The sequence below is a fragment of the Aedes albopictus genome, chromosome 1, assembly GCF_035046485.1.
Source record: "Aedes albopictus strain Foshan chromosome 1, AalbF5, whole genome shotgun sequence".
Lineage (NCBI taxonomy): Eukaryota > Metazoa > Arthropoda > Insecta > Diptera > Culicidae > Aedes > Aedes albopictus.
In genome coordinates this window covers 174,279,321-174,305,033 of record NC_085136.1, presented here as the reverse complement: position 1 = coordinate 174,305,033, position 25,713 = coordinate 174,279,321, and the positions used below count along the sequence as shown (strand labels likewise).

General features: G+C 43.0%; 1 protein-coding gene and 1 long non-coding RNA gene across 2 annotated transcripts; both read left to right on the top strand.

Annotated features, from left to right (window-relative positions):
* Positions 1-11,532: 11,532 nt before the first annotated feature.
* Positions 11,533-16,311, top strand: LOC134289857 (uncharacterized). The gene is made up of 4 exons (XM_062856504.1): positions 11,533-12,247; positions 12,725-13,815; positions 13,900-15,765; positions 15,841-16,311. The coding sequence occupies exons 1-4, from the start codon at positions 11,533-11,535 to the stop codon at positions 16,309-16,311; spliced, it is 4,143 nt and encodes a 1,380-aa protein (XP_062712488.1).
* Positions 16,312-18,607: 2,296 nt separating this feature from the next.
* LOC134286155 (uncharacterized) lies at positions 18,608-20,383 on the top strand. The gene is made up of 3 exons (XR_009996855.1): positions 18,608-18,800; positions 19,245-19,327; positions 19,384-20,383. It is a non-coding gene; the product is annotated as an uncharacterized LOC134286155 (long non-coding RNA).
* The last annotated feature ends 5,330 nt before the right edge of the window (positions 20,384-25,713 follow it).

Below are 25,713 nucleotides of genomic sequence, written 5' to 3'. Positions count from 1 at the left end.
GTCCAATATTGGCTTATGGATGTCTGGTGTGGTGGCAAAAGGGCGAAGTGAGAACGGTTCAATCAAAATTAGGCCATCTCCAAAGGATGTGCTTAATGGCGATGTCTGGAGCGTTCTCTTCAACTCCTACGGCAGCGATCGAAGTTCTCTTTGACGTTGCCCCACTACACATTCATCTCAAACAAGAAGCACTTTCTTGCACTTACCGCCTATGGGTACTCGGTTTACTAGAGGAAACTCCTGTGAACCGCAGTTCAACACACACCTCGTTGTTTCCACTTTTGGTGAATTGGGACAAAGTTGCCCTTGCTGCAAGTGATCTTACAATTGCTTGTAATTTTCCATATAGGACATTTTCCACGAAATTCCCTTCCCGGGAAGAGTGGACATCTGGTTATCTGGAGAGAAGTATTTCAGACGGCATCGTATGTTACACTGATGGCTCCCTTCTCGAAGGTCGAGCAGGTGCTGGTGTTTATTCTCGTGAGCTAAGGCTGTATCAGTCTTATTCACTTGGTAGACACTGCACCGTTTTTCAGGCCGAAATCTTTGCTCTTATGTGCGGAGTGCAATCAGCACTTCAGCAGCACGTAATGGGCAAAGTAATATACTTCTGTTCAGATAGCCAGGCTGCTATTAAAGCACTTGCTTCGGCCAACTCCAGGTCGAGATAGTTATCGCTTGTCGAACTCAAATCGAGGAGCTGAATTCAGCAAACGCTGTTCACTTTGTATGGGTGCCTGGCCATTCTTCCATCGCTGGAAATGAATCGGCTGATGAGTTAGCTCGCACTGGAGCATCACATGACTTCATTGGCCCTGAGCCAGCTATTCCGATATCGAAGTGTTGGGTAAAGCTCCAGATTCACACCTGGGCTGTCACTCAACACAGACAATACTGGAATAGTTTGGAGTCATGTCGTCAAACCAAATTGTATTGTACTGAGCCATCTTCAAGGGTGGCGAAGTATCCGCAAAGTTCCTTAAAATCCACAATATCTAATAAAAATCCCCAATGTTCCTTAAGAATCCCCAACTTCTGCTAAAATGGCCAACTTGTTGATTAGATTCCCCAAAGGTATCATTTCTCAAGGACCCCCATGATTCCTAAGTTTTCTTTACCCACCCCAATATCTCCTAAAAATCCCCAATGTTCCTTAAGAATCCCCAATATCTCCTAAAAATCTCCAATAATCCTTAAGAATCCCCAACTTCTCCTAAAATGTCCAACTTGTTGTCATTTCTCAAGGACACCCATGATTCCCAATATCTCCTAAAAATCCCCAATGCTCCTTAAAAATCCACAATATTTCCTAAAAATCCCCAATATTCCTTAAGAATCCCCAACTTCTCCTAAATTGTCCAACTTGTTGATTAGATTCCCCAAAGGTATCATTTCCCAAGGTTCCCCATGATTCCTAAGCTCCCTTTACCCTCCCCAATATCTCCTAAAAATCCCCAATGTTCCTTAAAAATCCCCAACTTCTCCTGAAATGCCCAACTAGTTGATTAAATTCCCCAAAGGTATCATTTCTCAAGGACACCCATGATTCCTAAGTTTTCTTTACCCGCCCCAATATCTCCTAAAAATCCCCAATGTTCCTTTAAAATCCACAATATCTCCTTAAATCCCCAATATTCCTTAAGAATCCCCAACTTCTCCTTAAATGTCCAACTTGTTGATTAGATTCCCCAAAGGTATCATTTCTCAAGGAGCCACATGATTCCTAAGTTCCCTTTACCCTCCCCAATATCTCCTAAAAATCCCCAGTGTTCCTTAAAATCCCCAACTTCTCCTAAAATGTCCAACTTGTTGATTAGATTCCCCAAAGGTATAATTTCTCAAGGACCCCCATGATTCTTAAGTTCCCTTTACCCTCCCCAATATCTCCTAAAATCCCCAATTTTTCATAAATTCCCCAACTTCTCCTAAAATGTCCAACTTGTTAATTAGATTCCCCAAAGGTATCATTTCCCAATGACCTCCATGATTCCTAAGTTCCCTTTACCCTCCCCAATATCTTTTAAAAATCCCCAATGTTCCTTAAAAATCCCCAATATCTCCTTAAAATCCCCAATGTTCCTTAAGAATCCCCAACTTCTCCTAAAATGTCCAACTTGTTGATTAGATTCCCCAAAGGTATCATTTCTCAAGGACCCCCATGATTCCTAAGTTCCCTTTACCCTCCCCAATGTCTCCTAAAAATCCCCAATGTTCCTTAAGAATCCTAAGTTTTCTTTACCCTCCCCAATATCTCCTAAGAATCCCCAATGTTCCTTAAAAATCCCCAACTTCTCCTAAAATAACCAACTTGTTGATTAGATTTCCCAAAGGTATCATTTCTCAAGGACATCCATGATTCCTAAGTTTTCTTTACCCGCCCCAATATCTCCTAAAAATCCCCAATGTTCCTTAAAATCCCCAATATCTCCTAAAATTCCCAATATTCCTTAAGAATCCCCAACTTCTCCTTAAATATCCAACTTGTTGATTAGATTCCCCAAAGGTATCATTTCTCAAGGACACCCATGATTCCTAAGTTTTCTTTACCCGCCCCAATATCTCCTAAAAATCCCCAATGTTCCTTGAAAATCCACAATATCTCCTAAAAATCCCCAATATTCCTTAAGAATCCCCAACTTCTCCTTAAATGTCCAACTTGTTGATAAGATTCCCGAAAGGTATCATTTCTCAAGGACCCCCATGATTCCTAAGTTCCCTTTACCCTCTCCAATATCTCCTAAAAATCCCCAATTTTCCATAAGAATCCCCAATTTCTCCTAAAATGTCCAACTTTTTGATAAGATTCCCCAAAGGTATCATTTCTCAAGGACCCCCATGATTCCTAAGTTCCTTTTACCCTCCCCAATGTCTCCTAAAAATCCCCAATGTTCCTTAAAAATCCCCAATTTCTCCTAAAATGTCCAACTTGTTGATTAGATTCCCCAAAGGTATCATTTCTCAAGGACCCCCATGATTCCTAAGTTCCCTTTACCCTCCCCAATATCTCCTAAAAGTTTCCAATTTTCCATAAGAATCCCCAACTTCTCCTAAAATGTCCAACTTGTTAATTAGATTCCCCAAAGGTATCATTTCTCAAGGACCCCCATGATTGCTAAGTTCCCTTTACCCTCCCCAATATCTCCTAAAAATCCCCAATGTTCCTTAAGAATCCCCAACTTCTCCTTAAATGTCCAACTTGTTGATTAGATTCCCCAAAGGTATCATTTCCCAAGGACCCTGTTACGTGAAATAACATAGAACCCTACAAATGTTCTATTTTATTTTTCACTTGGCCCTGGGAAAAATAACTCAGAACAATACAAATGCACAATAATGCACGATTTCACAAATTGACACAAACAAAACATAAATTTTCATGCAATACAACACCAAACATAAAATTTGGCCTGCTATTTACGATCACAGGATGAGGAGGTTTCATATTTGTTCTAGGTCCATCAGTCATCCTGGAGTTTGTGTTTTGTATGCCTGATCTGCATTCTTGTTAACAGTCTTTGTTCTGTGTTCATAGCTTCATTTTGTCTAGGAAAACTAATCCTACTTGGCCATCCCGAACCGGGTTTTAATGCAAGACGGCTGCATTTTGATGTCTGTGCTAGGAACCGTTTGCCTGTCTTGCAGTCATTTATCGTTAGAAATGACCTGGAAGTATGCAACCGCTTTGGTTGCTAGGGCTATTTTTCTCCTGAGTTATGGAAGAACCCTATAAATGCACATTAACATTGTGAGAATATTCACAAGTTAAAATCGAACATGCAACAGAAAAATAAAACTGGTAACAACCCCCATGATTTCTAAGTTCCCTTTACAATCCCCATTATCTCCTAAAAATCCCCAATGTTCCTTAAAAATCCCCAACTTCTCCTAAAATGTCCAACTTGTTGATTAGATTCCCCAAAGGTATCTGTTCTCAAGGACACTCATGATTCCTAAGTTTTCTTTACCCGCCCCAATATCTCCTAAAAATCCCCAATGTTCCTTAAAAATCCACAATATCTCCTAAAAATCCCCAATATTCCTTAAGAATCCCCAACTTCTCCTAAAATGTCCAACTTGTTGATAAGATTCCCCAAAGGTATCATTTCTCAAGGACACCCATGATTCCTAAGTTTTCTTTACCCGCCCCAATATCTCCTAAAAATCCCCAATGTTCCTTAAGAATCCCCAACTTCTCCTAAAATGTCCATCTTGTTGATTAGATTCCCCAAAAGTATCAATTCTCAAGGACCCCCATGATTCCTAAGTTCCCTTTACCCTCCCCAATATCTCCTAAAAATCCCCAATGTTCCTTAAAAATCTCCAACTTCTCCTAAAATGTCCAACTTGTTGATTAGATTCCCCAAAGGTATCATTTCTCAAGGACACCCATGATTCCTAAGTTTTCTTTACCCGCCCCAATATCTCCTAAAAATCCCCAATGTTCCTTGAAAATCCACAATATCTCTTAAAAATCTCCAATATTCCTTAAGAATCCCCAACTTCTTCTACAATGTCCAACTTGTTGATTAGATTCCCCAAAGGTATTATTTCTCAAGGAGCCACATGATTCCTAAGTTCTCTTTACCCTCCCCAATATCTCCTAAAAATCCCCAATGTTCCTTAAAATCCCCAACTTCTCCTAAAATGTCCAACTTATTGATTAGATTCCCCAAAGGTATAATTTCTCAAGGACTCCCATGATTCTTAAGTTCCCTTTACCCTCCCCAATATCTCCTAAAAATCCCCAATTTTTCATAAATTCCCCAACTTCTCCAAAAATGTCCAACTTGTAAATTAGATTCCCCAAAGGTATCATTTCCCAATGACCTCCATGATTCCTAAGTTCCCTTTACCCTCCCCAATATCTTTAAAAAATCCCCAATGTTCCTTAAAAATCCCCAATATCTCCTTAAAATCCCCAATGTTCCTTAAGAATCCCCAACTTCTCCTAAAATGTCCAACTTGTTGATTAGATTCCTCAAAGGTATCATTTCTCAAGGACCCCCATGATTCCTAAGTTCCCTTTACCCTCCCCAATATATCCTAAAAATCCCCAATGTTCCTTAAGAATCCTAAGTTTTCTTTACCCTCCCCAATATCTCCTAAGAATCCCCAATGTTCCTTAAAAATCCCCAACTTCTCCTAAAATGTCCAACTTGTTGATTAGATTTCCCAAAGGTATCATTTCTCAAGGACCCCCATGATTCCTAAATTCCCTTTGCCCTCCCCAATATCTCCTAAAAATCCCCAATGTTTCTTAAGAATCCCCAACTTCTCCTTAAATGTCCAACTTGTTGATTAGATTCCCCAAAGGTATCATTTCTCAAGGACATCCATGATTCCTAAGTTTTCTTTACCCGCCCCAATATCTCCTAAAAATCCCCAATGTTCCTTAAAATCCACAATATCTTCTAAAATCCCCAATATTCCTTAAGAATCCCCAACTTCTCCTAAAATATCCAACTTGTTGATTAAATTCCCCAAAGGTATCATTTCTCAAGGACACCCATGATTCCTAAGTTTTCTTTACCCGCCCCAATATCTCCTAAAAATCCCCAATGTTCCTTAAAAATCCACAATATCTCCTAAAAATCCCCAATATTCCTTAAGAATCCCCAACTTCTCCTTAAATGTCCAACTTGTTGATAAGATTTCCGAAAGGTATCATTTCTCAAGGACCCCCATGATTCCTAGTTCCCTTTACCCTCTCCAATATCTCCTAAAAATCCCCAATTTTCCATAAGAATCCCCAATTTCTCCTAAAATGTCCAACTTGTTGATAAGATTCCCCAAAGGTATCATTTCTCAAGGACCCCCATGATTCCTAAGTTCCTTTTACTCTCCCCAATGTCTCCTAAAAATCCCCAATGTTCCTTAAAATCCCCAATTTCTCCTAAAATGTCCAACTTGTTGATTAGATTCCCCAAAGGTATCATTTCTCAAGGACCCCCATGATTCCTAAGTTCCCTTTACCCTCCCCAATATCTCTTAAAAATCCCCAATATTCCTTAAGAATCCCCAACTTCTTCTAAAATGTCCAACTTGTTAATTAGATTCCCCAAAGGTATCATTTCTCAAGGACCCCCATGATTGCTAAGTTCCCTTTACCCTCCCCAATATCTCCTAAAAATCCCCAATGTTCCTTAAGAATCCCCAACTTCTCCTTAAATGTCCAACTTGTTGATTAGATTCCCCAAAGGTATCATTTCCCAAGGACCCCCATGATTCCTAAGTTCCCTTTACACTCCCCATTATCTCCTAAAAATCCCCAATGTTCCTTAAAAATCCCCAACTTCTCCTAAAATGTCCAACTTGTTGATTAGATTCCCCAAAGGTATCTGTTCTCAAGGACACTCATGATTCCTAAGTTTTCTTTACCCGCCCCAATATCTCCTAAAAATCCACAATATCTCCTAAAAATCCCCAATATTCCTTAAGAATCCCCAACTTCTCCTAAAATGTCCAACTTGTTGATTAGATTCCCCAAAGGTATCATTTCTCAAGGACACCCATGATTCCTAAGTTTTCTTTACCCGCCCCAATATCTCTCAAAAATCCCCAATGTTCCTTAAGAATCCCCAACTTCTCCTAAAATGTCCATCTTGTTGATTAGATTCCCCAAAAGTATCATTTCTCAAGGACCCCCATGATTCCTAAGTTCCCTTTACCCTCCCCAATATCTCCTAAAAATCCCCAATGTTCCTTAAAAATCTCCAACTTCTCCTAAAATGTCCAACTTGTTGATTAGATTCCCCAAAGGTATCATTTCTCAAGGACACCCATGATTCCTAAGTTTTCTTTACCCGCCCCAATATCTAATAAAAATCCCCAATGTTCCTTGAAAATCCACAATATCTCTTAAAAATCCCCAATATTCCTTAAGAATCCCCAACTTCTTCTAAAATGTCCAACTTGTTGATTAGATCCCCCAAAGGTATCATTTCCCAAGGACCCCCATGATTCCTAAGTTCCCTTTACCCGCCCCTATATCTCCTAAAAATCCCCAATGTTCCTTAAGAATCCCCAACTTCTCCTAAAATATCCAACTTGTTGATTAGATTCCCCAAAGGTATCATTTCTCAAGGACACCCATGATTCCTAAGTTTTCTTTACCCGCCCCAATATCTCCTAAAAATCCCCAATGTTCCTTAAAAATCCACAATATCTCCTAAAAATCCCCAATGTTCCTTAAAAATCCCCAACTTCTCCTTAAATGTCCAACTTGTTGATTAGATTCCCCAAAGGTATCATTTCTCAAGGACCCCCATGATTGCTAAGTTCCTATTACCCTCCCCAATGTCTCCTAAAAATCCCTAATGTTCCTAAAAAATCTCCAACTTCTATTAAAATGTCCAACTTGTTGATTAGATTCCCCAAAGGTATAATTTCTCAAGGACCCCCATGATTCCTAAGTTCCCTTTACCCTCCCCAATATCTCCTAAAAATCCCCAATTTTCCATAAGAATCCCCAACTTCTCCTAAAATATCCAACTTGTTAATTAGATTCCCCAAAGGTATCATTTCTCAAGGACCCCGATGATTGCTAAGTTCCCTTTACCCTCCCCAATATCTCCTAAAAATCCCCAATGTTCCATAAGAATCCCCAACTTCTCCTTAAATGTACAATTTGTTGATTAGATTCCCCAAAGGTATCATTTCCCAAGGACCCCCATGATTCCTAAGTTCCCTTTACCCTCCCCAATATCTCCTAAAAATCCCCAATGTTCCTTAAAAATACCCAACTTCTCCTAAAATGTCCAACTAGTTGATTAGATTCCCCAAAAGTATCATTTCTCAAGGACACCCATGATTCCTAAGTTTTCCTTAACCGCCCCAATATCTCCTAAAAATCCCCAATGTTCCTTTAAAATCCACAATATCTCCTAAAAATCCCCAATATTCCTTAAGAATCCCCAACTTCTCCTAAAATGTCCAACTTGTTGATTAGATTCCTTAAAGGTATCATTTCTCAAGGACACATATGATTCCTAAGTTTTCTTTACCCGCCCCAATATCTCCTAAAAATCCCCAATGTTCCTTAAAAATCCACAATATCTCCTAAAAATCCCCAATATTCCATAAGAATCCCCAACTTTTTCTATAATGTCCAACTTGTTGATTAGATTCCCCAAAGGTATCATTTCTCAAGGACACATATGATTCCTAAGTTTTCTTTACTCGCCCCAATATCTCCTAAAAATCCCCAATGTTCCTTAAAAATCCACAATATCTTTTAAAAATCCCCAATATTCCTTAAGAATCCCCAACTTCTTCTAAAATGTCCAACTTGTTGGACACATATGATTCCTAAGTTTTCTTTAGCCGCCCCAATATCTCCTAAAAATCCCCAATGTTCCTTAAGAATCCCCAACTTCTCCTAAAATGTCCAACTTGTTGATTAGATTCCCCAAAGGTATCATTTCTCAAGGACCCTCATGATTCCTAAGTTCCCTTTACCCTCCCCAATATCTCCTAAAAATCCCCAATGTTTCTTAAGAATCCCCAACTTCTCCTAAAATGTCCACATTGTTGATTAGATTCCCCATAAGTTTCATTTCTCAAGAACACCCATGATTCCTAAGTTTTCTTTACCCTCCCCAATATCTCCTAAAAACCCCCAATGTTCCTTAAAAATCCCCAACTTCTCCTAAAATATCCAACTTGTTGATTAGATTCCCCAACGGTATCATTTCTCAAGGACACCCATGATTCCTAAGTTTTCTTAACCCGCCCCAATATCTCCTAAAAACCCCCAATGTTCCTTGAAAATCCCCAATATCTCCTAAAAATTCCCAATATTCCTTAAAAATCCCCAACTTCTCCTTAAATGTCCAACTTGTTGATAAGATTCCCCAAAAGGTATCATTTCTCAAGGACCCCCATGATTCCTACGTTCCCTCTACCCTCCCCAATATCTCCTAAAAATCCCCAATGTCCCATAAGAATCCCCAACTTCTCCTAAAATGTCCAACTTGTAATAAGATTCCCCAAAGGTATCATTTCTCAAGGACCCCCATGATTCCTAGTTCCCTTTACCCTCCCCAATATCTCCTAAAAATCCCCAATGTTCCTTAAAAATCCCCAACTTCTCCTGAAATGTCCAACTTGTTGATTAGATTCCCCAAAGGTATCATTTCTCAAGGACCCCCATGATTCTTAAGTTCCCTTTACCCTCCTCAATATCTCCTAAAAATCCCCAATGTCCCATAAGAATCCCCAACTTCTCCTAAAATGTCCAACTTGTTGATAAGATTCCCCAAAGGTATCATTTCTCAAGGACCCCCATGATTCCTAGTTCCCTTTACCCTCCCCAATATCTCCTAAAAATCCCCAATGTTCCTTAAAAATCCCCAACTTCTCCTGAAATGTCCAACTTGTTGATAAGATTCCCCAAAGGTATCATTTCTCAAGGACCCCCATGATTCCTAAGTTCCCTTTACCCTCCCAAATATCTCTTAAAATCCCCAATGTTCCATAAGAATCCTCAACTTCTCCTTAAATGTCCAACTTGTTGATTAGATTCCCCAAAAGTATAATTTCCCAAAGACTCCCATGATTCCTAAGTTCCCTTTACCCTCTCCAATATCTCCTAAAAATCCCCAATGTTCCTTAAAAATCCCCAACTTCTCCTAAAATGTCCAACTTGTTGATTAGATTCCCCAAAGGTATCATTTCTTAAGGACACCCATGATTCCTAAGTTTTCTTTACCCGCCCCAATATCTCCTAAAAATCCCCAATGTTCCTTAAAAATCCACAATATCTCCTAAAAATCCCCAATATTCCTTAAGAATCCCCAACTTCTCCTAAAATGTCCAACTTGTTGATTAGATTCCCCAAAGGTATAATTTCCCAAGGACCCCCATGATTCCTAAGTTCCCTTTACCCGCCCCAATATCTCCTAAAAATCCCCAATGTTCCTTAAGAATCCCCAACTTCTCCTAAAATATCCTACTTGTTGATTAGATTTCCCAAAGGTATCATTTCTCAAGGACACCCATGATTCCTAAGTTTTCTTTACCCTCCCCAATATCTCCTAAAAATCCCCATTCCTTAAAAATCCCCAATATCTCCTAAAATCCCCAATATTCCTTAAGAATCCCCAACTTCTCCTTAAATGTCCAACTTGTTGATTAGATTCTCCAAAGGTATCATTTCTCAAGGACACCCACGATTCCTAAGTTTTCTTTACCCGCCCCAATATCTCCTAAAAATCCCCAATGTTCCTTAAAAGTCCACAATATCTCCTAAAAATCCCCAATGTTGCTTTAAAATCCCCAACTTCTCCTAAAATGTCCAACTTGTTGATTAGATTCCCCAAAAGCATAATTTCCCAAGGACCCCCATGATTCCTAAGTTCCCTTTACCCGCCCCAATATCTAATAAAAATCCCCAACGTTCCTTAAGAATTCCCAACTTCTCCTAAAATGTCCAACTTGTTGATTAGATTTCCCAAAGGTATAATTTCTCAAAGAAACCCATGATTCCTAAGTTTTCTTTACCCGCCCCAATATCTCCTAAAAATCCCCAATGTTCCTTAAAAATCCCCAATATCTCCTAAAAATCCCCAATATTCCTTAAGAATCCCCAACTTCTCCTAAAATGTCCAACTTGTTGATTAGATTCCCCAAAGGTATCTGACAGTTCTCAAGTCTATCGTTGCCCAAAATGCAGGTATTCCACAGCTTACTGCCAGCATTTGCTGCCAGCTGCTATAGAAATTTTATAGCATGTATCTTTTCCGTTACACGAAATAATTCATACAGCGTAGGGTAGATAAGCGATCTAATTGAATAAAGTTTAGTTAGTCAAATCCAAACCGTCGAAGAATAAAGTTTCAAGTTCTAAGTTCCAAGTCAAGTTTTTTGGTGAATCCAGTGATACCGAGTGACCCCAGTGGTGATAGTGTCCACCCAATCCGTTCTGTGACCCCGAAATCCGCCGGAAGCACGATCCTGCCCTATCATCTTGGTGCCGTGACCAGGATCTGGCTTCTTCCCAGAACACCCGCCATCGCAGTTCGGACTCAGACGCTATCTACCGCCATCGTTCCGCACCATTGTGTGCCCCATCGGTATTGAAAGGATCGCCATCTTCCCCGGAGCCCATTGTGTTCCAACGCCTTCGAGAAGCTTCTCCGGAGTTCCCGCTTGAATTTTAATACAAGGCCTAATTCCGTTAGGCACTCGGTACGTATTATTCCGAAGTGCGCAGAAGTTTATCGCGGGTGCCTTGAGATTTTTCTCTCTTTTTTCCGAAACTCGTAACCGTTCCGGAGTTCGACGAAGCTTCTAGAAGCGTGACCAGCCGGTCAGCTATCAGCTAGTGCGAGAGTGACGACGCCATAGCCATCCGTTACATGTGATTGCCCAATAGAAGGACCGTTGCAGATTTGAATATAATACAAGGCTTAATCGTAGCCTTGGACAGGTTAGTAGCGCTCCAACCTATCTACTCCATTTGTCCGGCTCTACCGGGTCTTTCTTTGTGTCACCCGATCTAGTGCCCCCCTGCGATACCACACTTCCGCAATGGCGGACGAACGTTCGAGACAACAGCTCATCAACCGCCGGACGACGCTCATCGCTGCGCTAGGAAGAGCGGAACAATTCGTCGAGAAATACGTGGCGGAACGGGACAGTGGCCAGGTGAAACTACGTCTCGAGAGCCTCGATACCGTGTGGATGGGATTGGAGGATGTGCAGACCCAACTCGAGGACCTGGAACTGACCAACCAAGGTATGGCGCAAAATCTCGCTTTCCGTTCCCACAACGAAACCCGCTATTTCCAAATTAAGGCTTCTCTTCAATCCTACCTCCCCAATGTACCACCTTCGACAAACGCAATTCTCCAATCGTCTCCCTCTGGCCTGTCTGGAATCAAACTACCAACCATTTCCCTGCCGGAGTTCGACGGGGACTACAACAACTGGTTAGCTTTCCACGACACGTTCGTCGCTCTAATCCACTCCAACCCCGACGTTCACGACATCCAAAAGTTTCATTACCTCCGTGCTGCTCTGAAAGGAGAGGCAGCACAGCTAATCGAATCCATCGGCATCAGCTCCGCCAATTACCCTATTGCATGGCAAACCCTCGTCTCTCGCTACGCTAACGAATATCTTCTCAAAAAGCGACACCTTCAAGCCCTCCTCGATTGCCCTCGAATGAAAAAAGAATCCGCCGCTGCATTGCATTCCGTCGTCGACGAGTACGAGCGCCACACCAAGACCCTTCGCCAACTTGGTGAACCTATCGATTCCTGGAGCACTATGCTGGAACATCTTCTTTGCCTCCGACTCGACGACGCTACGCAGAAAGCATGGGAAGATTTCGCTACGACCACCACAAACCCCGACTACGGTTGTCTCATTGATTTTCTCCACCGTCGCATTCGTGTGCTAGAATCAATGTCCGTTAATCACCAAGCACAGCCAACATCCAATCAACAGCCACCAATGTTTCGACGCCCACCTTTCCACAAAACCGTTTCCCATGCTGTAACTGAAGCCACACCACGAAAATGCCACTCTTGCGATCAACATCATCCTCTCTTCCAATGCCCACGATTCGAAAGAATGTCCGTCGCCGATCGTCTGAAAGTCGTCAATGACCAACATCTCTGCCACAATTGTTTTCGTCAAGACCACCTCGCTCGCAATTGTCAATCAAAATTCTCGTGTCGTCACTGCCGAAAACGACACCATTCATTGCTCCACCCAGGCTACCACCCACTCGAAACCGAACAATCATCCACCACCGTTCGCCCATCAACGTACACACCGAAGCCCATCGTCAAACAAGATGCAGCACCCAACCGACGACCACCCACTTCCACGAATGCTGTCAGTGAACAGACGTCCAACTCCTCGCAAACATCGAACGCCAATGTTTTGCTTTCGACAGTCGTGTTGATGGTCCTCGATTGTAATGGTCAAGCTCACCCCGCACGAGCTCTGTTGGATAATGGATCGCAATCCAACATCATCAGCGATCGACTATGCCAGCTCCTCCGTCTCAAGCGAAACAAGATCAACATCCCAGTGTTCGGTGTCGGTGAGTCCTCCTCCAGTGTCAACCACTCGGTCAGTGCTACTATCAGGTCGAGAACCTCCGATTTCGAGATTGGTTTGGACTTCCTCGTCATGCCCCGTATAACGATCGATTTGCCCGTTGTTTCCTCTCCTTCCAATGACTGGCATGCCCCGCAAGATCTTCCGTTGGCCGACCCTACCTTCAATAAGACCGGTGCCATCGACATGTTGCTCGGAGCGGAACACTTTTTTACATACGTGAACCCTGGTACCCGGATCGTAGAAGGTGAAAACCCGATCCTCATCAAGAGCGTTTTCGGCTGGATTGTCACCGGTAGGAACCAAACGCCCCTGAAATCGCCCCCCGAAGCATGCCATGTCTCGCTTTCCGATCCACTCCATGAGGCCATGGAACGCTTTTGGCTTCTCGAAGAGGTAGAAAACCGCCCAAACTACTCGGTGGAAGAACAGCAATGCGAATCCCACTACATTTCCAATGTCTCACGTACACCGGAGGGAAGATATATCGTCCGGTTGCCCCGTCATCCAAATTTCGATCACATGCTCGGTGAGTCGAAGTCTGCTGCACTGCGTCGGTTCTATTCCCTGGAGAGACGGCTGAGCAGGGAACCCCATTTAATGGAAGAGTACCACTCTTTCCTATCCGAATACCTTTCGCTTGGACACATGCGAGTTGTTCCACCGAGCGAAGAGGAACCGCAGCAGGTGCATTATTTGCCCCACCACGCCGTACTGAAAGAGGCCAGTACAACCACAAAAGTACGTGTTGTCTTTGACTGATCCGCGAAAACCTCCACCGGATATTCCCTCAACGACGCCCTCCAAGTCGGTCCGATTGTTCAGGACGAGCTACTGACACTAGTCCTCCGATTCCGCAAGTACCCAATAGCCCTCGTAGCGGACATCGCGAAAATGTATCGCCAGGTGTTACTGCATCCCGACGACACACCACTACAGCGCATTCTCTGGCGATTCCATCCAGACGACCCGGTCACCACGTACGAATTGTCTACGGTTACCTATGGGCTAGCACCGTCATCATTCCTTGCCACTCGAACCCTGCAACAGCTCGCTGCCGACGAAGGAGATGCCTACCCGCACGGAGCCCCCGCTCTGAAGAAGGGATTCTATGTGGACGATTATATAGGGGGAGCGGATACAGAGGAAAAGGCAATCGAAACACGGGAGGAACTTGACGAACTGCTGGCCAAAGGAGGATTCCAATTGAGGAAATGGGCATCCAACAGCGAAAAGGTCCTGGAAGGACTCGACCCATCGCGAATTGTCACCCAACCAACGATGAAATTTGACCACGAAGAGCCCATCAAAGCGCTCGGGATCTGTTGGGAGCCCAGGACGGACCTGCTGAGATTCGACTCTGCCCCTACTGTCGGAAATGGTCCACCAACTAAACGTTCTATTCTGTCTGCCGTTTCAAAACACTTCGATCCCCTAGGTCTCACCGCCCCAGTCATCATACGAGCAAAAATGTTATTGCAGGAGCTCTGGCTGCAGCCTTGCGGGTGGGATGAAGAGGTATCCGACACTATTCAAGACAAGTGGAACAGCTATTGCACCGACCTACCGAAGATTGTATCCTACCGTGTTGAACGATATGCATTTCTGCCGAATTCCTACGTTCAGCTGCACACATTTGCGGATGCATCCCAGCAAGCATACGGCGCTTGCATTTATGCCCGTTCCACAGACGTCGAAGGTGCCGTAAAAGTCCGATTGATCGCTTCCAAATCGAAGGTAGCCCCCCTCAAGCGAGTTTCCATTCCCCGTCTTGAGCTATCTGCTGCTGTGCTGGCTGCGCGGTTGCATAAGCGGGTTTCCGAAGCATTGGATATGCCTATCACTGCTTCCCATTTTTGGTCCGATTCCACCGTCACACTTGAGTGGCTTCGATCGCCTCCATACACTTGGAGCACCTTCGTCGCGAATAGGGTTTCTGAAATCCAAACCACAACACAGGGATCCTATTGGCACCATATCGCAGGGAGAGAGAATCCAGCGGACCTAGTCAGCAGAGGAATGACCGTCGAAAAATTCCTATCCAGCAATTTGTGGCACCATGGGCCAGCCTGGCTAACAGCACCTGAAACGGAGTGGCCAATTAATACCCAGCAGCAGAAAACACCCGAAGAAATCCTGGAGCGACGAAGAATGGTGGCGGCTGTGCAAAATAAGCCCGAAGTGAATGGCATGTTTGACACATCGCTGTGCTATAATCGTTTGACACGAGTGACAGCATACTGTCTACGCTTCATCCAAGCTTGTCGTAGTGGTCGTCGTCGAACTACATCGTCACCGTGTCCCGAGTTCGATGTGATAACGAATGCAATCACCGTTGAGGAAATGTCAGCAGCCCGTATGAAACTAATCAAGCTAGCCCAAGCAGACGTCTTTGCAGAGGAGATTAGGTACTTGGGGAAGGGAAAAGCGGTTTCCAAGCATTCGAGCCTACGTCTTCTGAGCCCTTTCATCGACGATTCGGGAATATTGAGAGTTGGGGGTAGATTGCGTTTGTCAGATCAGCCTTATATAACCAAACATCCCATCCTCCTTCCCAATTCCCATCCATTAACACGGTCAATCGCCATGCACTACCATCTGAGGCTACTCCACGGTGGCGGCCGTGTGACCCTAGCGGCCATTCGCCAAGAATTTTGGCCGATACAAGGAAGGCGATTGGTCAACCACATCGTACGGAATTGCTTCCGTTGCTCTAGAGCCTCACCCGTTCCCGCTTAACAACAAACTGGACAACTGCCGCTGCAGAGAATTACCCCGAGCCGTCCTTTTTCTGTCACTGGAGTAGATTTTGCCGGTCCGGTCTACATGAAAGCAATCCACAAACGCGCCTCACCAACCAAGGCCTACATCAGCGTCTTCGTTTGCTTCGTCACGAAAGCTGTGCACCTAGAGCTGGTGAGCGACCTCTCCACACCAGCATTTCTCAACGCGCTACGAAGGTTCATCGCTCGTCGCGGGTGCCCCACACACATACACTCCGACAACGGAAAGAATTTCGAGGGAGCCCGCAACGCACTACACGAATTGTACCAAATGCTACAGCGAGAGAAGGCATCCGGATTCATTGCCACACACTGCTCAAGCCAGGGAATCCAGTGGCATATGACTCCACCGAAGGCCCCACATTTTGGCGGACTGTGGGAAGCTGCCGTCAAGGTGGCCAAGAAGCATATGTACCGTCAGCTAGGAAATGCGAAGCTGTCTTTCGTCCCTTGACACCACTCACGGAGGACCCCAATGATTTAGCCGTTCTGACACCAGCCCACTTTCTCATCGGAACTACACAGTCTGCTCTCCCCGATGCCGAAGTATGCCAGGTTCCGATAAACCGCCTCGACCACTATCGAGCCCTGCAACACCGAGTTCAACAATTTTGGCATCAGTGGCAGACCGAATATTTGCAGGAACTGCAAAAAGAAAACAAAATCAATGCTCCCAATACAGCAATTCAGCCCGGCAGGATGGTTGTCGTCGTCGATGAATTCCTAGCTCCCGTCAAGTGGCCTCTAGCGAGAATTGTCAACACCATCGAAGGACCAGACGGGCTCATCCGAGTCGTTGACCTGCACACCACCAAAGGAATCATTCGCCGTCCGGTCACGAAGATCTGTTTGCTGCCTTTTGAGTCAGGAACTCAATGAAGAATCCTAGAATTTGTTTGCCATTTTCCTGAATTGTACCGAATTAGAATAAGATTTGAAGTATTGTTTGTTGTGATTAGGAGATAGATTGAAATTCATGAATTTCAGGTGGCGGCGATGACAGTTCTCAAGTCTATCGTTGCCCAAAATGCAGGTATTCCACAGCTTACTGCCAGCATTTGCTGCCAGCTGCTATAGAAATTTTATAGCATGTATCTTTTCCGTTACACGAAATAATTCATACAGCGTAGGGTAGATAAGCGATCTAATTGAATAAAGTTTAGTTAGTCAAATCCAAACCGTTGAAGAATAAAGTTTCAAGTTCTAAGTTCCAAGTCAAGTTTTTTGGTGAATCCAGTGATACCGAGTGACCCCAGTGGTGATAGTGTCCACCCAATCCGTTCTGTGACCCCGAAATCCGCCGGAAGCACGATCCTGCCCTATCAGTATCATTTCTCAAGGACACCCATGATTCCTAAGTTTTCTTTACCCGCCCCAATATCTCCTAAAAATCCCCAATGATCTTTAAAAATCCACAATATCTCCTAACAGTCCCCAATATTCCGTAAGAATCCCCAACTTCTCCTAAAATGTCCAACTTGTTGATTAGATTCCCCAAAGGTATAATTTACCAAGGACCCCCATGATTCCTAAGTTTTCTTTACGCGCCCCAATATCTCCTTAAAATCCCCAATGTTTCTTAAAATCCCCAATATCTTCTAAAAATCCCCAATGTTCCTTAAGAATCCCCAACTTCTCCTAAAATGTCCAACTTGTTGATAAGATTCCCCAAAGGTATCATTTCCCAAGGACCCCCATGATTCCTAAGTTCCCTTTACCCTTTCCAATATCTTCTAAAAATCCCCAATGTTCCTTAAGAATCCCCAACTTCTCCTAAATTGTCCAACTTGTTGATTAGATTCCCCAAAGGTATCATTTCTCAAGGACACCCATGATTCCTAAGTTTTCTTTACCCTCCCCAATATCTCCTAAAAATCCCCAATGTTCCTTAAAAATCCCCAACTTCTCCTAAAATGTCCAACTTGTTGATAAGATTCCCCAAAGGTATCATTTCTCAAGGATCCCCATGATTCCTAAGTACCCTTTACCCTCCCCAATATCTCCTAAAAATCCCCGATGTTCCTTAAGAATCCCCAACTTCTCCTAAAATGTCCAACTTGTTGATTAGATTCCCCAAAGGTATCATTTCTCAAGGACACCCATGATTCCTAAGTTTTCTTCACCCGCCCCAATATCTCCTAAAAATCCCCAATGTTCCTTAAAAATCCACAATATCTCCTAAAAATCCCCAATATTCCCTAAGAATCCCCAACTTCTCCTAAAATATCCAACTTGTTGATTAGATTTCCCAAAGGTATCATTTCTCAAGGACACCCATGATTCCTAAGTTTTCCTTACCCGCCCCAATATCTCCTTAAAATCCCCAATGTTCCTTAAAAACCCACAATGTCTCATAAAAATCCCCAATATTTCTTAAGAATCCCCATCTTCTCCTAAAATGTCCAACTTGTTGATTAGATTCCCCAAAGGTATCATTTCTCAAGGACCGCCAAGATTCCTAAGTTCCCTTTACCCTCCCCAATATCTCCTAAAAATCCCCAATGTTCCTTAAGAATCCCCAACTTCTCCTGAAATGCCCAACTTGTTGATTAGATTCATCAAAGGTATCATTTCTCAAGGACCCCCATGATTCCTAAGTTCCCTTTACCCTCTTCAATATCTCCTAAAAATCCCCAATTTTCCATAAGAATCCCCAACTTCTCCTAAAATGTCCAACTTGTTGATTAGATTCCCCAAAGGTATCACCACAAGAGTAATCATCTTTGAGCGTTCCTGAACGGTGGGTTTAGAAACTCGTCGATGCTATGGCAGATGACGGAATGAGAACGTCAAATGTACATGCAGATTGATGAGATGCAAAAACGAGAAAAAGTTGGACTACATAGTGTAACCAATGTCATGCTACTATTGTAAATTTTGAAATTTCTGCTTATAATTACTAAATTTAGCTACATTTATTATATAAATATTAATCCTAACGAGGTTGTTTCGGCCAGGATGTCTAGCCCCACGTTGTGTAATTTTAATTGCCCCGGGCGGCGGAGAAGAAATGATACGCGCAACTCTACTTTACTATTTATTCGCACCACCGTGTGGCAGTGCTCCACACGGTGGTGATATGATATAGCACACTAAATTACATACATTTAGGGCTTCCCTTTTATAGGGGAAGCAGTACGGGAAGATACAAAACAACAGAGCGCACGGTAGCACGCTTTATCATGCCTACCGTGGCTCTAGGCATTTACTGTAGGCTATGAAAGAGATACAATAGTTGAATGGGCTGTTGCTGCTGCTCTGCGTATAGCGCTGCTAGCGTGTGTAACAGCCAACGACGGCGCCGAGTACGATGCGAGATCCAACAGAGGTAATTATTTCCTAAATTATATAATAATTGAATTGCTAAAATGTTATCACTTTATACAGGCAAACTTTGTGAATTCGCCTAGCTTACCTATACTAGAACTAGTTGATCTGAAGATTGGAATTGTTAATTGATCCGAAGCAACGTAAGTGTCATATATTATATTATAACAATAATACATATAATAATGTCTATGTGTAGTAGAAAATAGGTTGAAGCGTAAAGGAAGTCTAAGGGAGAAGAACCCGTGAGCAAGAAGAAGTAGGAAGAACAGTGATTAAACTAAACGTAGGTCGGTCAATGAAATCAATAATGAATTAGACTAATCGATGAATTTCTAGGAAATTTTTAATGCTCGCCAATAAACATTAAAAAATCGGAATCCTCTGCTCTCTTCCTCTTCAATCCCGTTGACGGAGCGTCAACAATTTAAAAATTTCGTTTATCTCCCACACCGATTCGGCGATGCTTGGGCGAACGCCAATCAAGACGAGGAGCGCCGCGGCGGCTCGTGATGGTCGGTCTGCAGCTGGGTCTTCACGAGAAGACATCGTGCGTAACGATGGAAATCAACACTGCAAAGCCTGCACCGACGAGGACAACACTCGAATGGTCCAGTGCGATAAATGCGACGACTGGTACCATTTCGAGTGCGTAGAAGTCAGCCGAGGTGTCGCAGACCGTGATTGGCACTGTCCTATCTGCCAGTCTGCCGAAAAAGGAGCAAAGAAGAAACATTCGACTAAGGTGGCCTCTAAAGAGTCGATCGTGAGTACGTCAGCTCCCATAAATCCCGCTATTAGAGTTACATCAGTCCCATTGAACGTTGTTCCCCAAATCCCGACAAATTTATCTGACTTGCCCTATGAAACAAGAAGTGATGTTAACAAGTCTGTGTTAACTCATGTTGCCTCGAATATGATATTTCCGCCTGTTTCTGCCAATAAAGCTAACAATACGTTAAATCCACAAAATCCCTACGCTGTAAACAGTACCGCTCTCCCTTCAAATATGCTGTTACCACCAAGCATATTCACCCTCGCCGGTAGTTCTGTATCGTCTAACCCGGCTTATACGTTCATGTCGTCGAATTCGTTAGTACAGTCAACAGCGCCAGCGTGCACTCTCAATGCCTTTCCGAGGATGACTGATATCAGGCAGGGCCTTCCGATAGTTTCTAGGCCCCAGCCGACACCAACAGTTGCAACCCAAGCAACACATATGTTATAATAGAGTTACGACAGCGCAAGTTTTGGTTGTATAAAGGTTTATTTTACGTAATTCTAACATTGTGTTGAAATAACGTAAAATAAATTTCTATACAACCAAAACTTGCGCTGTCGTAACTTTTATATAACATGTGTGTTGCTTGGGAAACATCCCCCTGGCATCTAGCACCATCATTCCAACCACTGGGCAAATTGGTCCATCTTTGAATGAGCCGCTGAAACCAACGTCAAACAAGCCTGGAAGCAACGCGAAGCAAGTTTTCGGGGAGACATCAAGTCAGCACTCTGCAGCTTTGAAGAGGTCCACAAAGCAGAATCAGTTAGAGTTGGAGTTGAATATGCTCAACGAGGAAAGGAAACTGCAAAAAGAGGAGAACTTGAGAAAGCGTGAATACCTTCAAAAGCGGTACGCAATACTTTTGGAAATCGCCAGTGAATCATCATCAGTTGCTGAAATCGAAGAAGATAAAGTCGAAGACCGAGTTGATGAATGGGTCAACAACGGCTTGAACGTAGGTCAAGCAGCACTTGATCGAGAAGTTGTTCCGGAATTACTTGAAGTGAACATCGCTAAACGGCCGCCTCCAAACGCGTATCCAATCTGTAGTCAACCCGAGATGTATAGCGGAATCCCTGCTCGGCGTGAAACCGTATCGTTCCGGCAACCTAGAATGCTTCCAACATCAGCAACGGACGGATATGCCAGAATGCCAGCGCGTCATCCAGAAGCTTCTGTCCCTCAGCATCAGGCCATAAACTCTAGGATGCATCGACCAAATACCAGCCGTCAGCCGGACAGACAATCGAGAAACGTAAACATGCTCGAACTCGGGCGACCCTCGCTGGGACATGACGTGTTCGAAGATGAAGAGGAAAACAATCTAACTCGTAGTCAAGTTGTAGCTCGTCAGGCCGTGTCACGTGAACTTCCGAAGAATGGCCACTATTTTTCTCCTCGTTCACAACTACGACAAGCATGTGCGGATATACAGCGGAGGAAAATCTTGTCCGTTTGCAGAAGTGCCTCACAGGAAGAGCCTTCGAAGCGGTCAAATGCATGTTAATGCATCCGATGAATGTGAACCAAATTATCTCAACTCTGAAAATGAGGTTTGGAAATCCAGAGATTATTGTGCACAACTTAATGGCTAAAATCAGCTCAACTCCGGCTCTTAAAGCTGATAAATTAAATATCATAATCGAATTTGCGCTTGCTGTGCAAAATTTGTGCGCAACAATCGAAGCATGCCAGCTGGAAGAGTATTCTTATAACGTCCCGGGTAGACGTGAATATCATAATCATATCTTGAAACGATCAAATTTTGATGTCATATCTTAATATGATATTGATGAGATATTCAAAATGTTGCCAAATATCTACTCAATATCTCATCGTGATATGATTTCAAAATTAGTACTTAATTTGATTTTTGGAAAGCCTAGTGCAACCTGCTGCATAAATGTCGAAATTTCCCAACATTGCGCATAAAAACTATATTAAGTTTTCAACTTATGCTCCGTCCCCAAATAACGTAACGCTTCAGGAGATAGGAGTTCAATAAATTCCGTAACGCTCCAGGGGAATAGGGAATACAGCCTAGCGTTACGACCCATACAAAAAAGTTGGAGTTATCATACAAAAGCACATTATGGATTCCGCCAGTTCCTAATGAACCAACCACCGAGTTCAAAGATATCGAATTTAGCGGTACACAATAAATAGATGTTCCCTTATGTACACCCAAATTTTACAAACGAGCACTGGGACAAAAAGGAAGTAGAAGTGGCCTTCATTTTCAATAAGCGGGTTTATGGATGCGGCAATTGAACAAAAAAAAAACAGAGTATGTGCTGATTACTCTGCTAATAGTCGATATTTGCTTTTCTTTAAAAAAAGGCATAAAAATATATACTGATTTAATCTGATACATTTCTTAATTATTTCTTAATTTCTTAATTATTTTATTTCACTATGAGTAAACCAGCAGAGGCTTTCCAATTGAGTCCGATGGCAACATGAGCTGGATCTCGATGTCGAGCTTGCATTTGTGGTACGAATCCAATAAATGAATCACCGGACAATTTGGGAACTTTATCGACCCGCTAAGCGAAATACGTCCATTTCGAAAAACGGACCGTTTGATTCTAGATTCAGCAAAACATATCGCTTCAGACGACAAGCTTTTTGAGTTTCAACCAACGAATTGCGTAGCGTTTCTGCATGGGGTATACGAACAGACGACAGTCGTGACGACTACGATCTTCTAAATGTTTCCAAAGCTTTTCTGGGCGACAGTTCACAATAGAGCACGTTCAGTGAAGTACATACTAGATTTGTACTAGATTTACCTTCTCACCATACAAAAATTCAGCTCATTACTACAATCTAGTACTTCACTGATTGCGTCCTATTCTTCATTACCCCAACAAAGCTAGCCATGAAAATGTTTGACACTTTTGAGGTCATTTTGACAGACCACACACATGCAGGAAAAGGACGAACCATATATTCTACTTTATCGATCTTGTTGCCGTCCTTTTCATGCTCATGTTACATCTGTCAAAATGACCTGTGAATTGTCAGTCATTTTGAGGTTAGGTTCGTTGGTGTAATTAAGAATTGGTGGAAATTCGTCCTGTTTTAGGCGCAAAATAAACCAAACATGTTTCTACGCATGTCGTTTTTAAAGTTTGGATCACCAGCTTTGTTAACAATTCAGAGAAAGAGCATGATATGTGAAATCATCTAGAGAAAAGTGCTCTCTTAGTTTAGGAAAATATGCAAAATAGCCTTAATTAATTTTTATTTTCCATACTATCACGTCAGTTAACACATTTTGGGTTTAAACTGTATTAATATTCTGCAATAGAACATTTATCATTAAGAAATCTGAAAAATTCTGCTCAAGATCAAAATTAGCTCTTCACATTTCCATCTACAACATCCAGAATTCGAAAGATCTGAAAATTACTACTCAAGATCAAAATCAGTTCTTTGACACATTCATCTATAACATCCGAAAATTGTGAGATCTGAAAACTACTATTCAAGATCATAATTAGTTCTTTCACACACTCATCTACAACATGGCGGGACCAAACCAACACAACTACCATGACTCGCAAACACCTTGGAAAACGTAGAACTTGATGCTCTTGTTACCTTCTATTTTCAGATATGAGTCGTAGTACAGTGGTAATGTCACTGCTCATAAATCACAAGGTCATAAGTTCGATTCTGGTCGCGGCCATTTTTCTTTTTTTTTTACTCTAATCCATCTGTCAGATCATTTTATGATATTGGTTAGATGTGCTACAGCCCAGATCTCCCCAGATATTAGTCTGATCTTATAACATCAAAATGAGATATTATTTTGTTCTTCCCCATACTTATTTTTGATCTTATTTTTGATCTTTTATCTCTTATGTCAAACAAACCAATAGCTAATTATGATCTTGAGTGCTTCACTGAGGAATATCAAATGATGATATTGTTCTGATTTTTACTTCTACTCGGGGTGGCACTCCTCCGTGAACTCGTGGATAAATTACCGTCAGCAATCAAGCTGGATTGGGCCAGCTATCGTCGTAATTTTGCTGCTGTGAACTTGTCCATCTTTTCTGGTTGGTTGTACGAGCTCGCCGAGGATATCTGTCCTCTCGCTGGGCCACCCAGTGATCCAAAAATGCATCGAGTCGGAAAGAATAATCCAGCGTTTCTTAACGCACATGCTGAGGATGTCGACGATCAACCAAGGAAGCTGCACAAGGAGGGACTTCTACGGACCAGTTTGGAAGAACGGATACAACGTGTTTAGTTTGCAAAGGCAACTGTCCAACCCTAGATAAATGTCAACGGTTTTACGAAATGGGGTATAATTCGCGATGGGCTGCCGTCAAAGAATTCGGGCTGTGCAGAAAATGCCTCAATAATCACAAGGGACCATGCAAGATACAGAAACTATGCGGCAAGAACGGTTGCGAATTCAAGCATCATGAGCTTCTGCATAACAATCAGCGTACCGCGAAAGCTTCTGTGAAAACCGGGGTAAAATCCGATGCGCCCCACGAGAACAATGCACCAGATACCACAAGATCATCCGAGAGTGAATGCAATATCCATCATCAGATCACGAACAAGACCTTGTTCCGAGTTGTTCCTGTAATTCTCTACGGACCAGATAAGCCCATAAGGACGTTCGCGTTCCTCGATGATGGGGCCTCCTACACTTTGATGGATGCTGCTCTTGCTATGGAACTGAAGGTAGAAGGGCAACATGAACCTCTCTGCCTCAAGTGGACGGGAAACATGTGTCGTTCCGAAAATGACTCAATCAAAGTGAACGTTCAAATTTCAGGAACTGGTGATCATGCTAAAAGATACTGGCTCCAGGGAGTACACACGGTTTCTGCTCTAGATCTGTTCCATCAGTCCGTTGATGCACAGGAAATGGCGGATAATTACAAGCATTTGCGAGGAATACCAGTAGAGTCTTATCAGAACGCGCAACCGCGGATACTAATTGGTATGAAAAACGCAAATCTCGGTTATCCTCTCAAAGGACGCGAAGGAAAGCCAAATGAACCTATAGCAACAAAAACTAGGCTAGGTTGGGTTCTTCACGGAGGTTCTGACGAGAATGATCTATTGGTAGCCTATCACGGTGTAGAATGCGGTTGCTCTGAAGCATCAGACGATTTTGTAGAGCAAGCAATTCGAGAATATTTTTCACTAGAAGGTCTCGGAGTCACTAAGCAGGACAGGCCACTTTTCTCCAAGGAGGATGAACGAGCGCTGAAGATCTTAAACAAAGTCGTTCAAACGGACAACGGACAATATGAGACACGCCTTCTTTGGAAGTATGACGACTTTCGTTTGCTGAATAGTAAGCCTCTAGCACTGCGACGGTTGCATTGCTTAGAATCCAGGATGAAGAGAGAACCACAACTAGCTGTCGCCCTTTGTGCAAAAATAGACGACTACAAAGAAAAGGGCTACATTAGGAAACTTGCAGATGCGGAACTTCAAGAGTGGCAGCGTATCTGGTATATACCCATATTCCCAGTGTTCAACGCCAACAAACCAGGCAAACTGCACATCGTTTGGGATTGCGCGGCCAAAGCCGGAAAAGTCTCGCTGAATTCCATGTTAGTTAAAGGCCCGGATCAATTGACTCCCCTGAACAATGTACTGTACAGATTCCGGGAATATAAGATTGGAAGCAGCGGCGATATAAGAGAAATGTTTCTTCAAGTGAAAATAGCTAAAGAAGATCAGGGTTGTCAACTTTTTCTGTGGAAG

What these genes read in the sequence shown, in the direction of transcription:
- LOC134289857 (XM_062856504.1), top strand. Translation starts at nt 11,533, where the DNA reads ATGGCGGACGAACGTTCGAGACAACAGCTCATCAACCGCCGGACGACG. An exon ending in CAAGACCCTTCGCCAACTTG is followed by an intron (nt 12,248 to 12,724) that starts GTGAACCTATCG and finishes TGCTCCACCCAG; the next exon opens with GCTACCACCCACTCGAAACC. An exon ending in AGGCCAGTACAACCACAAAA is followed by an intron (nt 13,816 to 13,899) that starts GTACGTGTTGTC and finishes CCGATTGTTCAG; the next exon opens with GACGAGCTACTGACACTAGT.